The following is a 16,387-nucleotide window of genomic DNA, read 5'->3' as shown; positions in this document are numbered from 1 at the left end:
CAGTGCATAGTACATAGTAGGTGCTCAATAAATATTTGTGAAACAAATAAATGAAAAATAGAAAGAAAAGGCTACACAAGGTGTGAATGGAGAAGATCTCATGGTAAATTGTGTCTTCTTGGAATGGGGAAGGTGGGGATATCAGAAGGCCTGGGACTATGGTTGCTTTATTAGACTGTCTAAGAAACAAAACCCTTGGAAGGCTGTTCCCACAGAGTCACCAAGAGATGGACTCTAGAGATGTACCACATTCCATTTGGAAAGCGTTCTCAGATTGATCCTTTTTTGTCACAGGCTAATTGTGCCGTGTTATTGGCAGGGATTTGTGTCAAAGTGGGAGGATCAGAAAAAAATACTCTTAAGTATGATTCAGGGTTGGGAGGTGGAGACTAGCATGACCTTAGTAATTCAGTCGGTCAGTCAGTCACTCAGCAAACTTACTGGGGCTCACTACATGCCCTGGAGCTGTGCTTCGTGCTGGGAATATGGAGATGAAAAAAATGAGAGTCCCTCTGTTTACAAGACTTACTATGATCTGGCCACGAAATGGAACATTTATAATAAGGCACCATGGGAAGTGGTCGGGTTGTTGTCAAAGTGCTGTGGGAACATTTGAGAGGAAGTGACTCTTTCTTCTGCTCGGAGCTTTGGGGAGTTGGGGAAAGATCATGGACCAGGAAGCTTTTCCTCTGGGCCTTAAACTGTGATCAAGAGGAACATTCTAGAGGATAAGGAGTGGTAAGAAGTTCTGTGTGGCTGAAACCAGGGTCTGAGTGGTGGGGAGGGGGAGGGGAGATGGGAGCTGAAAGGATGAGATGGGGGAGGGGCAGGTAGGACCCCACAGGGCAGGTGCGCCCCTCTTAGGACATTGAACCTGGTGAGAACACCGTGGGGGCAGGACGGCCCCCCACAGGTGTGAGGGCGCTGTGAAGACTGCATGGGAGTGGGAAGGAGGAAGCCAGGAGAACACCTTGTCTGGTTCTCCCACCCCCTGGCCTCTCCAGACTTTGTCCCACTTCCCACAGGCTGTTGTGAAAGTTTCCCTGGAATGACAGTACCCTGGAGAACGAGCTTCTGCCTCAGGGCACCTCATGTGGTGCCAGATGGCCCGGACCCTTTCCGTCAGTCCCTTACACTCCGCTTTCTGTGCTGAAAGGCTTCTCTTTCTCTGTGAGCAGTGAAAGGCGGAATGGCTTGGGATATTTCGGTCTGTTTCTTCCACTTAAGAAATGAACTGCTTCAGGGACCCTTCTGCACTCACTCCACCATCTACCCCACACGGCATCCGATGGGCACAGTCGATGGTGTGTGAGGCCAGGGGCAGGCCTCCCAGTGACTGGGGTTCTCCCAGCCCTGCTTTTCCAACGGGACATTCGGAGAAGAACAGGTCACTTTTCTTCATGAAGACAGCAGGGGTACCAGTCAGAGACCTGCCTGCTTCCAAACTGGAAAACCGTCTATCCTCTATTTTATAAAACTCCCTCTTTCTCAGCTAGCCTCTGGGGAAGTCACTATCATTTATTTACCTCTATTCCATAGCATTTTGTTCAGGTTTCCATTCCTAGCTCCCCTTTCAGGGCTGGGCACTTTGTAGGTGTCTTATGGATGTTGGCTGAATAAGCAAACAAACTGCCACAGCATCATTTTCCACTTTGGAAGTAAATGTATGTTTTCTCTTCACACTGGGGGCATTTCAGCACCTTGGTGCTGCTATTTGTAATTACATCCTTATTAATTCCAAGTTGCCCAGCCCAGCGAGAAAATGTGGAATTTATTTTCTTCTTAAGCCAAACACCACACATTATCATCTGTGTCATTGCATTTAATTATGACTATGAGCTAGTCAGGAAATCCCTGGTTTTGGAAAATAGGTTATCCAGGCGTAATTTTGAGGATGACAACGTGTCAGAAACATCGTAGATTTTGCAACTAAAAAATGTACTTTGGAAAAAGCTGATTTTTTATTCATGAGCTCTGTTATTCACCCACTGCATAACCGTGGGCTGATTTACTGTTCGGTGCCTCCATTTCCTTGTCTTTAAAATAGGTATAATGCTTCATTCATCAAGTTCCTGTGAGATGAAGCACACAGGGATAGAACCTAGCTTTGTGTTTGATGCGTAATAACCTTTCCTGATCAGTTGTCATTCCTCCTGGAGACGGGTTGCTTCCCCTCACCTCTGCCTGCCTTTCTCATCTGTGATGACACGCCCTGCCCTTTATGATTTTGGGGTACCACTCAACTATGTAGTGGTGGGTTACAGTTTGCAATATTGTTAGGGGCACGATTACTTCAGTGGCACTGTTGAGACTTGGGTCATATTTCTGTGTGAAAATAAAGCAAAGTAGTTAAATCAGCTGCTTCCAACAAAGTAGGGGAAGAATTGAGGCAACTCACAAAATGAACCTCATTCTTACCTTAGAAGAGTAATTTGTTCCTTAAAAAAAAAAAAATCCCAAAGGTCAGAAGTTCAAAAGTTGAAAACATAATTAACATTCCCCGAACCCCCAAATCAATATTCTTTATGTTAAAAGAAAACCAAGGGTTAAATCCAATAGTAACACTCATTCTCACGGAGTGGCTACACATGCTGTCACCTGTGTTCTCGCTGCTCTTTCATACATAAAAATTGAGAAGGGCTGCTTACAAACGAAGCTTACATAGGGTGCTTCGCCTTTAGGGAGTCAAACCTTTATTATAACAGAAAAACAAGAAAAAGAAGTCAGTGGAAGCAAAAGAGAATACGATGAGGGCTCATTACCCTTGTGTTCCCAGGTCCTCAGAGATGAGACTGTGCACCGACCGTAGACGGCCCCATAACGTCTGCCATCTGTGGCATCCATGGCTCTTGAGGGGCGGGAGATCAAAGCTCGTCCTCACAAAGGAGAAGGAATGCCTTACAAACCAAAGCAGTTGTATTCAGTGAAAGTCTTTCTCAAGTGAAAACCTTCTAACTTACATTGACGTATCTTGAAGCACGTTCCATACTGTACTCAATCTTCAGCACTGGTGTCCTTAAGAATCACCTGGGTGCTTTGTAAAGGGAACAGACCTGGGTTCCCCGCCTCGGAGTAAGGCTGGCCATGCCTTGGGGTATGCACTTTTTTAGCAAGCACCCCAGGTAATTCCACCGTAATGCTTTGAGAAACACTGCTACTATAAAATAAAATACTGGCGACATAAATATTTTACGTACAAGCACACCTATTTGGAGCCGGGCTCGTCTGTTTAGTGCATGATGATCTCATGTGTCGTGGAAATCCCTGCTACCTCCCACGCTTCAGATACCTTTGTATCTGGCAAGATAACAGAGCAGCAGATGAAACCGCATCATTTTCTCTAGTCTGCTTCCAATGACTTCATTCTTTGTAATAAAAATGATGTCTTACGTTTGGATAAGGCTTTATTGACTTCAAAGTTGTATATATAACATATATATATATACATTTTATATATTTATAATTTTATTTGAATCTTATCACAGACCAATAAACTAAGAAAGGAAGATTTTATTATCCTTATTTTACCAACAAATTAAATGTTGCTAGATGATCTGTCCAAGGTTGCATAGCTTTCAAGAAGTGGAGAAAATGCAACCAGCATCTGACTCCAAGTTCGATGTGATTTCCCCTGAATCATCCTATTAGCTGTAGTCTCTCTCTTATTTTTTTTTTTAATTTCCTAGTGTGTGTTTGGGTTAGTTTGCCCATCAGATAGAAAAGACTTCCCCCAATCATGAGAATCAACTTGTTCCCACACTTCCCTTCCCTCCCCGTGAAGTCTAACAAAAATAGAGAGGTATTTGCTTGTAATTCTGCTTTTCCTGAATGTGAAACAGTTTGTTTTAAAAGAACAATCAAGTATACTTTTCAGGTTCCTATGCAGTTTATTTGCCTGTCTCTGGAGGGGGTTCTACTGGTTTTTAATCCTGAAAATGATACCTGACTCCTAGAATAATATACTTTTCATTAAAGGAAGAATTTCTGAGGATTTACAGAGTCTGGGGTTTGGATGAGAAACAACTCAAAGTAGCAACTGGTATAAAAGTTAGGTCCTCCGGAGTTCAAACACTATGCACATTATCCCTTAGAGCCTCTGTCCACTCACCAGCAAGGGTGACAATGTTGTGTTAGTTACCTTGAAGGGTTGTTATAAAAATTCAAAATAACCCTTTTGAAATGTCTTGCACAGTTTGCTAACACATAGTTCCTCTGAATTATGAAACATTGAAATTTCAGTTCATTTAGGACAAATCTTACCTTCGGAAATTCCCTGCATCTCTGAAAAGACATCACCAGCTGTCTATAAGAAAGAAAAATATTGTTCTATAAATTCTGTACTTTGCTTATTAGTGTGTGTGTGTGTGTCTAGGTAGAAATTTGTAGGTCGTTTGTTCGCCTTTTCTCTGTCCTTTTTACAAACGGGGCTGGGAAGACAATTAGTAGCCCGTCAGTGCTTCCTATTGGAACAGCTCTGACCAAAGAAGCAATTGCTGACAGCTTTGGTTGTGAGACAGAGAAGAGAGCAAGGATGAATGCATACGATCATTTCTGAATGTTTCAAGGACAGGCTGGCTGTGGGAAACTGGAGGTAAAGATTTGAGATTCCCAAACGGACTCCGTGGGCCTTTGTTGTTGTAACGGTGTCTTCCTCCTTCACCTGCTGCACTCGGGGACTTAGACCTTTCCGTGGTGATGGCGTCAGCAGAGAAATAGCCCTGCAGAAAGAGAAGATGCCAAACAAAAGGACTTGTTGGCTGTCAAGCAAATCCCTGCCGGTCCAGGTGATGGAGCAGGGGAATCTGGCAGTTGGGACAGACAGGAGACAGCCAGCTGCACCATCAGCTCAGCACTGCTCAGACCCAGGAACAAGGCCCCCACCAGACTGCCCTCTTGTGCCTCTCGGGCAGTACCTGGTTGCCTGGTGGTCTAGGGGGCCTGAGCTGGGGGCGTGGGAAGAGCTCCCCATGGACTCCCACTGCGAGCCCTTCATGCTGTTCTCAGCCCTGCTTTTCCTTGTCTTCACTTTCCCCTTCTTCTTCCTCTTTTCTGTTATTCTAACACCAAACTGTCAGAGTCTTGAGGGTAGGAATGTCTCGCCTTCATCCCCAGACCTCCTCAGTGCATGACTCCTTCCACCCGTTGCTCAGAACGAGGTTGCTGTCGGAAACCAAAGAGCCCGTAGCAAAGCACGGCTCCCACCTCCCCAGAGCCATTGCTCATGGCAAACCTTTGTATTTTTCCCAAAAGGCTATGTAAGGTTGATTTTTTAAATTATTGCCCTTAACTACTGTGTCTGGAGAATGTTTTATCAGATCTTGTGATTTTCCTATTTAAAATAGGAAAATTGACATTTTGCTTAACGCTATAAAGAAGTGGTCTTTTGGAGAGATTATTTTCTGCACATAATACGGCAATTGTTTGCATGTAATGAGGTTTTCTAAATTGTGTTTGAAAATGTCTGAAGTCCAAAAGGATCCATCGTAATGTATCATTTCCCCTGTGAGTCTGCTTCATAAATTCACTTTTCACAGATTGAACAATACTTTTTCTTTTTTCTAGGTATCATAATGAGGAATTAGGGAGGTCCAAATTAGTGAGATTTTTCCTGTGGCTACACACATTAGGTTTGCAAGGATTCTCAACACGGCATGGAATCCCTCTCTCAAATTCCCAGCTCTTCAACAGATTTGCTCAGTCAAAACAAATCTTATAATTTCTGACTGTTTTCCCAAGTTGGTCCCCCAAGGATTAATAATTCCTTCAATGAAACCAAAATGTTTTAAGAGAAAGAGAAAAGCAGGGAGAGAAATAGAAGATAGTTACCCCCCGGGAGTCAGTTTCCCACTAACGTGTCTCCCCCTCCTGTCTGTCTCCTTGTCTCCTAATCCTTGGCCTCCCCTGACCTCAAGTGTCCTCTTGATGCGAGCGGTTGTGTGTAACAGCTCCAGTGACACTTGCCACACATCATGGGAGAACAAATCCCTCAGACGTGAGTCATGAGAAGATCTTTTTCATCAGTTTTAAGTTTGGCGTTGTTCCCTCTCTGCTTGGATAAGCCTCAGGCATCAATTCCCTCTTCTCTCGAGAAGAGTAGACAAGACAGCCTTGGAGGATGAGCGAAAAGGAACCGAAAAGCCGACTGCAGGGGCATGTGCTTTGGTCCAAGTAAATATGCAGAATAATGCTGTCTTTGATTTAGGGGCTGCATGCATATATGGTAATAAGAAAATCGTCAAAAACCTGGGCAGGAGCGGAACTTTGTGGTCTGATGTGATTAGTAGCCTGTTCTGTCAAGTAACTATGCCTGACGAAGAAAACAATTGAGCAATTTGGTGTTAGACCTTCATGTTGGCTAACCACCAGTCTTGTGACTTTTAACAAGACATTTAACCAGGCAACAGCCTTCATCCAGCTCTATGACCATCGTAATAACTCTTAACCGGTTTTCCTTCCCCTCCTGTCTCCCTCCCTCCCTTCTCTCTCTCTGTCTCTCTGTCTGTCTGTCTGTCTGTCTCTCCTTCTCTCCCTCTTCCCTGCTCCTCCTTTCCCTTCAGCTCTCCCTTTGCTATTCCTTCCTGTCTTCTCTTTTCTCCCTTGCTTTTTCAAAAAATTTAAAATGACCCAACCCAGAGGAAATCTTTAAACTGGTTTTCTCATAAACCTTTTCCTTTTGAAAAGTTCCAAACAAATCCTTGGCACTTAGTTGTTCACCATTGATTCATCTGAGAAGTGGCTTGCTCATAGTATAACAGCAATAGTTACAATCATATACAAATGTGTAGAAATAATAATTTTAACATTCAGAATAGTTGTTACCAATAGGGAGAAAGGAAGGAGAATGATGTTGGAGAGACACATTTAGGGGACAGTAATTGAATCTCTAGTGGCTCAAACTCTGGAAGCAGATACAGCAAAATGTTAAGATTTTATAAAACTGGGCAGAGGGTATGAGATGATCTTTCAGTTATTCTCTGTAGATTTCCAAATATAATATGTAGGGTTATAATTTATCAAAAGTATTCCAAATAGCCAAGACATGGAAACAACCTAAATGTGCTTTGACAGATCACTGGATAAAGAAGTTGTGGTATATTTATACAATGGAATACTATTCAGCCATAAAAATGACAACATAACGCCATTTGCAGCAACATGGATGTCCCTGGAGAATGTCATTCTAAGTGAAGTAAGCCAGAAAGAGAAAGAAAAATACCATATGATATCACTCATATGTGGAATCTAAAAAAAAAAAGAAGAAGACAAATGAGCTTAAATATAAAACAGAAATAGACAAACAGACTCACAGACATTGAATAAAAACTTGTGGTTGCTAGCGGGGAAAGGGGGTGGGAAGGGACTGGGAGTTCGAGATTTGTAGGTACTGACTGGTATATATAGAATAGATAAACAAGTTTATACTGTATAGCACAGGGGAATATATTCAAGATCTTGTAGTAGCTCACAGTGAAAAAATATGAAAATGAATATATGTATATTCATGCATGACAGAAGTTGACACAACATTGTAAACTGACTATAACTCAATTTTTTAAAAAAGTATTCCAGAAAATAAGGAAGTCATATTGCACTGTTAAAAGATAGACTGAGGTATGCTAAAACTTTTAAGAGTTTATCTGAGCAAAAATCTATTTGAGTCGGGCAGCACCAAACCAGAAGGGGTTGGGATTGCTCCACCAACAGGAGCTGGGGAGAGACTCTATTTCAGAGGAAGATGGAAGGAAAGTGAGGAAACTGCTGATTGGTTATAGCCGAAAGCCCAGTTGGTGGTTCATGGTTGATTGTCCTTTGGTTTCAATTTCAAAACCTTGAAGTGTTGACAGGCTGAAATTCTAGTTTGCTTCCGCAGGCCACCAGGGCATTAGCGCCGCCTCAGTGTCGTGGCCTCCTTGTTCAATTAATTTAACACACCTCCCCAGGAGCTAGTCCTTCTCTGCCTCCTTCACACTAGTTTTCTTCCTGTTCCACTTCCCTCTTTCACCACACCACCGCAAATGTGTCCATAAAATTTAGGGCGTGAAAAACATTTCAAATTTGCCTCCAATTTTGATCAATAAGTAGTTATTCGATTAATTCTATATGCAGATCTTTTCTTACGAGCTGAATGACTTTTATAGACCAGAAGATAAAGGAGAATCCGAGAGATACACCATCCCATTTAGTGGTTGACAAATGCTTGTTAAACATTGTCCCTAAGTCACTGAGATAAAATGTATGAATGGGAGACAGTCCCTATTCTCAAGGATTTTGCAACCTAGGTAGCAGGTGACACAGGAAGCTTTTGCAGTTATAGAAATTAAGAAGCTTGCCAGTCTTAAAACCGAATTATAGAATATTAAAAAAAAAATCACTGAGATGGGTATCATCAATTCTACTATCATGAACTTACTCTATAGATATAACTGCATGTGAATGAAATGACTTATCTATAAGTTTTGGTTGTTAGAGCAGAAGACTGAAAATAACCTAAATATTCATTAATACGGTGTGGTTAAGTCAGGTTACATCCACGCAGTGGAATAATATGCAGTCAGTAGAATGCAGCATCGCAGATACCATAAAATGAACAGAAGACTAAGGAACATTATGAAGTGAAATACAGTAAGGCAAACAAACAGCAATAAACTAACGCACTAAATAAGATCATAGTATTGTATAATTTGTATGAGCAAATAAATAATTCTATATATGCATGTATGTGCACAGGCCATCTCTGTAATTTTACAAAAAAGGACTAAAAATAAGATGGGCGAAATTCAGGTAGTTGGGAGCAGGAGTAGGAGGGAGATTGTGTAGCCTTTTATGGCTTCTACGTTTTTTACTGTGAACGTGTATTACATAATAAAATAAATTACATAAAAATATACAAAAATGTAGAAAATAAATTGGAAATAATAAGCGGAAAGAGCATTGGAGAAGAAGAATTGAAAGTGAAGACAGACTCTTTTCCTTTTTTTCTTTTTTTCTGTTTTCCCCTTTGCAGTGTATTTTTAGAATTTCTCCTGCATGTGTAAAGGTGATGGGTAAGGTAGAAGGTGTGAAGGGCCTAAGAGGAGCTGGTACTGTCAGTTCAGAGTGTTCTGCTGAGTTCTGGCTGTGGTGGTCACGTGAGTCGGCCGAGGCTCAGCATCCCTTTACGTGGAGGAATTGCTGTTCTGCCAGCTACCCCCCCAGCAGACCGTGAGCCTTTTCAGGGCAGCGACTGGACTGGTGAATCTTCAGATCCATGACTGACCGACTACGGCGGGGTACCAGGGGTCTTTAGTGGATCCACTGGTATGAGAAGGAATAAAGTTACCATATATTTGCATTTCTAAGGGCTCAAGTTATGGCATTTTGCCATTACTGTTACTTGATGACAGCAACAAAGTGTGAAACATTTGTATTTTAAATAATGAAAGTCATGCCCACTACTAAGTAGAGTTTTAGTGGGACCCACTTTAGAACACAAACGAGAATCATTTCTACGCAGCAGAGCCATTGTTCATATGTAAATGGTTCTGCGTAAGTGGCCCTGAGCACAGGAGAATAGCTCACGTTTTCAGTAGGCTGAACACCCCATTGTGTTTACCTTATATGTTTGTATCATACTGTACAGTCGGCCCTTCGTATCAGCGGTTTCTACATCCTCAGATTCAACCAGCAGTGGACCAAAAATATTCAAAAAAAAAAAAACCCAGAAAGTTCCAAAAAGCAAAACTTCAGGTAACAATTTACATAGCATTTACATTGTATTTATAACTATTTACATAGAATTTACATTGTATAAGGTATTCTAAGTAATCTATAGATGATTTAACGTGTAGGAGAAAGAATGTGTCTGAAGGTTACATACCAATACTACATCATTTTGTATAAGGAACTTGAGCATCCTTGGATTCTGGCATCCTTGAGGGTCCTGGAACCAATCCCCTGTGGATACTAAGGGATGACTGTATATATTTAATAATTTATTTTTAGTGCAAAGATAAAGTAAGCAAAGTCACCTTCTACATTATTACAGTGCAGAATTTCGAATATCAACATTTTTTTAGGGTTTATAGTATTTATTTCCCCTTCAGGGAAGCTGTGAAGGAGGATTTTTAGTTTACAGTAGCATAATTCCAGAAAAATACTGCAGATTTCCATTTTCATAACTGACTTTGAGGTATACTTTCATATACCTACATGTTAATATATGCAAATGTCTCCAACCTGATTATTGCACAGTCTTAGCATTCTAGAATGTATACTTTTCAGTTACTGGGGGTGCAATTTCATATAAAACACATCTCTCACCGTGCATTAGTTTTCTTCGGATTGCCCTGAATTTCTGTTGTACCGAATTTAAAATGGGAGTATGGAAGCCCACAAATGGGTGGGTTGGTAGCAGGTGATGAAGAGAATCTCCCTTTCCTTTTCTCTTTGAAACCTCTTCTGGGAATTTCTCTTTTTCTGACACGTATCTTTTGAAAATTTTAAAACAGGAAAGTTAAAAGAAAAAAAGAACTTAATGAAAATGAGTTATTCTTATTCAACAAAGAATAGAGGACTGTTTGAATGCACATCTAGAAATGGCTGTTGGGAATGAGAGAGTCTCCGGTGTTTCAACACGAACGCATTTTCACAAGCTCACCGGCCTTAGTGTCGGTGCCCCTTTGGGTCCTGGTGGTTTCGCATTAGCCTGTTTGTCCAGCGCATGGGCCCTCTTTTGTTTTCCCACGAGAGCTGCAGAAAGTGCAGATCGGCCTCCACGCCTTGCTCGGTCCTCGCATCTTGTGATCAGGACTCCTGAGATCCATTTTCAGCTCAAGGCTCTTTTTATGAAGCTCTATTTCTCAGCCTTTAAAACTCCACGATGTTTCCTGATCAATGCAGCCATTTCACAATTTCTTGTAATGTTATTTACAATTTTAAAACCAATGGAACCAATATGACGCCTAGAGCCAAGCTGACGTCACTGTGCTGTTGGGGATGGTTTTTTTTAAGCGTACCTACCCTACTCTGGACATTTCGATGTCTTGAGGAGGGTGAAGAGGATGGAAAATTCCTTCCACTGAGAGTTGCTGCCTTGGCTCCACGGGCAGGATTAGCAGCTCCGCGGGAAAGACCAGATGCTGGCCTGGCCCTCTTCCTGGGGCGAGGCCAGGCTCACTCCTCCGGGAACGGGGTTGGGCCGGCGGGGTAAGCGCAGGAGTTGCCCTTTCTCCCGCTGACCAGGTGTCTTGTTTTTGTTTTCGGTTCTTCCCATCTTCCCCTTCAGAGCATCGTGTGCACTGGGCGGCGTCAGTGGCACCCAGACCCCCTCCTGATCCACTGCATCCAGTCCTGTGAGGTAAGCCACTCCCCGTCCCCAGACCCAGACCAGACGTGCCTGGTCTGCTCAGCTTACAGAGACGTGAGGCCTTCTGGTTCAACAGCTTGCCCCTTCCCCTCTCCTACATCCTTTGTTTACTCTCTTAACTTCAGCTCTGCAATCCCAAAATTACAGATATTAGAATTTCTGATGTAGCCTTCTTTTTTTTTAAGCAAAGTCTCCAGGGTACCATTTTAAATGACTTAATGAAAAATAAGTTAAAAGCAAGTCAGAATAATTTATGGTTTTGGGTTTTGGGATCTAGCTTAGTTAGATCAGACTTTTGTAGATCAATGGCCCACGGGCAGGGGTTGGGCCAGCACAGTGTCTAAAAACAATCTTGTTTTGGTTGCTAACGCTTAAAAATTGGGATTTTCACATAAAATTCATATGTGTATGTGTAACATTATACACATAGACACATATGCCAAATAAATATGAAACTCACGGTGCAAAGATTTTTCTCTTGAGAAACAAGAGTATGTGGCAACCATGGCAACAATGAGCTGGCTCTGAGTGGCAGCTACAACTCGGAGGACCAGTTCAGCACAGACCAACGCCTTTAGCTTCTTGCCTCCTGGGCTTCTCTCATGGACATCAGCTGCCTGCGTCACTCGGGCATCTGTTTTCAACCTCTGAGGAGGACCTGTCGTCCATTGTTGATTAGCTCAAACTAGGCCCTTACTACGTCAAGGACTCTTGTTTATGTTACCAAAAAGCCAACGCCTGTACCCCGACAGCCGAATTGAGTATTGGAGGCAGAGTTTGGGGAGGATAGAAAAGAACAGCTTTATTCCTTTGCCAGGCAAAGGGAGTCACTGCGGGCTGATGCCTTCAAGACCGTGAGCCTGCCTTGGGGTTAGGGTCCCGGGGTCTTATAGGAAAATGGGAACAGGAGGGTGATAGCAATCAGGGTGTGAGCAAGGGCTACATTCCTTTCATCTTGATAAGAACCTGCTGTTGTTATGGGGGAATTCAGGAGGGTCTGCCCATTTTCTTGAGGTTCACTCCACGACCTTCTTTCAAGACCTGTAGGGTCAAAGGCTAAGTTATTCTAAGAAAAGGACGCGCAGGGAGGGAGTGTGTTAGTCGTAAGATCAGTTTAGCTGGAAGTACAGGCCTGAACAGCTCAGTCGCCCTCTTGGGAGTTTTCTGCTCCTTCATTTACTTCTTCATTTACTTCTCCTTTGGCTGATGGAGCCAAGGTAGAAACTCACAAGGTTGATTCCTCTCCCAGTGGGGGACTTAGGGGGCGGTGAGGGCCTTAACTAAATTAACAGGAGTTGTTGCAAGAAAGAGTCAAGTATGAGGCAGAGCCTCGCTGAGGGAGGATGGCCCAGGCATCCTGACCTGGGGGATATTACACACACACACACACACACACACACACACACACCGTTCAAGCCCTCTCACCCTGGGAATAGCCGGTAACAAATACAAATACTCTGTCTCAGTCACAACAGGCTTTGTCATCCAAATCTCTCACTGGAAGTCATTAAGCCACTTAGCAGCAAGGTTCGACTAATTCGGGCTGTGCCTTGTGCACTGGAGGGAGCTGTTTAGCTGCCATGGGCTTGCAGCTCCCTCCCCCCGCCCCACACACCCAGCCCACATGCCTGCTAGTCCCTCGACTGATTCTTCTCTATCTCGGTTCCTCTTGATCGAATTCTGGGCAACTGGAATCTCCATGAGGCCAAAGAAGGGGAAAGGGTGGGGTTGGAGACAAAGGGAAAACTGGGTGGGGAAGTGACACCAGTGAAGTAGAGTTCTGAGAGCGCATCAGGAGAAATGCTAGTATGGAGTGTGCTGTGTTACAGAGTGGGCCAACAAAACAGCTCATCTTCTGCCATCATTAGAAAAACAGATGGCAGCGGGGTGGGGAGGACGGCAGAGAGTGACTCATCTGCTGGGCAGGGGGTAAGAAGAAGGAAGAGGAGGCCAGGGAAGGAGGGAGATAAACAGACAGACGACTTGGGAACTGGGAAGAGATCAAAGGGACCCTGAGAATTCCCTTCTGCCACTTCCATGCATGAGCGCAGGAGGAAGGGTGGAGGACAGGGCTTGGAGCTGGCTTCGGTGTTTCCCAGAAGGTTACAACACAGAGCTTTCCCCGTTTGTCCTCCCTCCACGCTGCACCCCAGAACATCCTCTGGATCCCTTCCCAGCCCCTTTGCGTTGTGACAAGAAACAAAACTGCATTCCCTCTTGTGACCCCCCCTGCCCAACTGCTATCACACACAGCTGAGGCTTGACTGCCACACCGCTGTTGGTGCTCCCACTTCAGGGGTTCTCAAAGCGTGGCCCCTGGACCAGCACAGTTGGCATCACCTAGGAAGCTGTGAAAAACGCACATCCTCAGGACCCACCCCAGACTAACTGAATCAGAGACGCTGGGTGTGGGGCCCAGCTCTATGTGTTTTAACAAGGCTTCCAGGTGATTCTGAAGGCTGCTAAACTTGGGGAACCACCACTCAGGCCTCCATGGGCACAGACCGGAAGACTCCTAGCTTAGGGGTCCCTCATCGGAAGCTTTCTTGGTCTAGGAATAATTCTAGCCAACGTGATTTACATTCCGATTATTTTACAGTATTTCCCGAGACTGTCTGGGTAGGAAGAGTTTACAAGACACGATTTTGCTTCTGGTTTCCCAGCAAAGACTAGGACATGGGGGGAATAAATCCACTTAACGGGCTAGAAGGAAGAATCAAAGAAAAAAAGAATCACTACCTATAGAAAAGGAAGGGAAATTGGACAGGGAGGCACATGGGGAGAAGGAGAAACAACTCTGAAGGAATAAGTCGTAAGAAAGGCAGAGAGGGAGGGTGAGGACGAGAGAGAAAGGACAAGGGAGGCTGAAACTGGCATGTTCTAGGGGCAACTTGGCAGACACTGGATTCTTCACTGGAAAAAGTCAGCTAAATATATTAGGGCGAACTGAAGAGCGTCAGAGACGGACGGAAGGAAAACAGACCCGGAGACAAGATAAACCAAAGAGGGCTAGGTGGGCAAGAGGACATTTCAAAACGTGCAGCCCAGAGATCTGAGCTCAAATTAGATACTTTGTGCCCCAGCGTGTAAAACGGGTTTTCTTGTTTTGCTTTCCAATACGGAATTTAATTCTAAGATGGCCCCTTAAGGCAGTCAGCCTCGTGAGAGTGAAGCCCCTCACTCTGTATTTCCCTCAAAGCACCCACGGCAGCGCATCCATCCCCTCCAGGTCCCAGTCCGTGCCTCCCGTTGTGTCACTTCTGCGTCTCTGTTTGTGTCGTGTCCTCTTGGCCGCAGAGATTTAGCCTTCAGTTCTGCCCTACTCTCTGCCTCTCACAGAAATTACACCAGAAACTAATACAGCATTGTAAATTAAAAAAAAAAAGCTAAATAAATAAATAACAAAAAATAAAATAAAATATAACCTGAGGGGGGAAAGCAGAAAAATAAAAAATAAGTTTAAAATCTCACGTAAATAATGCCATCTTCTCATTGCCACTTGTGCTCCCACCGTCTCGAGGACACGTGTTGACCACGTATCTGCAATCCAAACGTGTTCGTGCGTTAAATTCCGTTTTTCTGGTTGTCTCTTGTGTTTAGCCTTCTTGACCTCCAGGCTCCTTGTGCTATCTGATTCTAGGTTGCCAGTGGGTGGGGAGTGGTAATTTGGTTGGTGGAAAGGTTTCGAAGTTAAACAAATGTAGATTCAAACCTTGGGTTAATTGAGTGGGGTGAGCTTGGTGTCTTAACCTGTCCTGGGAAGTGGGGGCCACGCAGCCATTTTAAGGAGGTGTGATGATGGATTAACTCGATAATGGACATAACACGTGTAAGCATCGTGCTGAGCCTGGTCCGTAATAGATGCTGATCGGGTGGTGGCATATGTTGTGAACTATTAGCTACTTTGTGAATTCTTCCTGAATGAACGAAGCAGAAAGCAGGGGCAGGGCTGCTGGTTGACCTCAGCAGGGTTAGATGAAAACTCTGGAGATGAGAAAAGGAAAAACAGGAGAAGAAAGGGAAACAGGAGACCCACTGAGATCCATAATTCACAGATAACTTGGAGACAGCCGCTGAATCCAGCCAGTCACCAGGTGAGCCGTCACCAGATCACCATATGAGGCCTTCTACTCATTCCCCCTGGTGCCCCCTCACTGGGGCCTCACCATCTCTCATCTGGGCTATTGTCTTGGTCTCATTGTCCTCCCTAATCCCAGACCTGTGCCCATTAAATTTATAGACAAGCACACGAACAGTGTACAGAACAAATACTTATCCTGCCAAATGCTTGTCAATAAAGTCCAGCATGGAGAAAGAAAGAGGGGGAGAGCGAGAGGGTTTTCCTCATTTTGTGGGGTAATAATTGAAGTGAATGTTCCCTCCATCCATGAACGCATGATACAGTCCAATCATAGAAGTGTTATCCTCCCTTTTTTCCTTCCTTCTTCCTTCCTTCCTCTTTCATAAAAATCATATTTATTAATTCTAGCAAAATCTACAGTCCTAGTTTCCACTTAAACTAAGAACATCTCGTTGTCTCGAGAATGCAGGTGGAAATAAAGACCACAGTGAAGCCTCCTTTTGGATAGAAACGACTAATTTCCTTCCTGCAGGATGATTAAAACCGAGTGCCCACTGACCTGCACTTTGGCTCTGCTTTTTCCCGTGCGCACGCACCTCTTGTGAGTTCATCACGCTTCCCAGTAGCCTTCATTCTGGATGACAGTTTCTCATATTCTGTCTTCAGCCTTTTGCAGGTTCGGGTTGAGCTGTGCTCTTTCTTTTTCGAAAGAGGGAGCTGTGGAGGAGGACAGAGGCAGGGTGATGTCAGAAGAATTGGGTTCAAGTTCTGAGTCTACCCTTGAGAGCTATGTGTAGTATCTGTCTGGCTTCCTCGCAAAACTCCCTGTGAGAATCAAATGAACTAACTGATGTTAAAGTGTTGTATAAGTTTCCAAATGGCATATTTGTAGTGATAGGGCCTAAGGAATGACAAGCATCTCTGTGTAGGGACAAGGTCTTATGAAACAATAAGTATATTAA

The 16,387-nt window shown here is 43.8% G+C and overlaps 1 protein-coding gene across 1 annotated transcript in view; it reads left to right on the top strand.

Annotated features, from left to right (window-relative positions):
- The window catches only part of PAPPA2 (pappalysin 2), a 245,644-nt gene that overhangs the window by 198,140 nt on the left and 31,117 nt on the right, over nt 1–16,387 (top strand). Inside the window, exon 21 of the mRNA XM_006199611.4 lies at nt 11,264–11,335. Coding sequence (XP_006199673.2) covers nt 11,264–11,335 — 72 coding nt within the window. The remainder of the gene's footprint in view (nt 1–11,263; nt 11,336–16,387) is intronic.

The sequence above is a fragment of the Vicugna pacos genome, chromosome 21 (genome assembly GCF_048564905.1).
Source record: "Vicugna pacos chromosome 21, VicPac4, whole genome shotgun sequence".
Lineage (NCBI taxonomy): Eukaryota > Metazoa > Chordata > Mammalia > Artiodactyla > Camelidae > Vicugna > Vicugna pacos.
The sequence above is the reverse complement of the archived record's forward strand: the minus strand, read 5'-3'. Positions and strand labels throughout refer to the sequence as shown.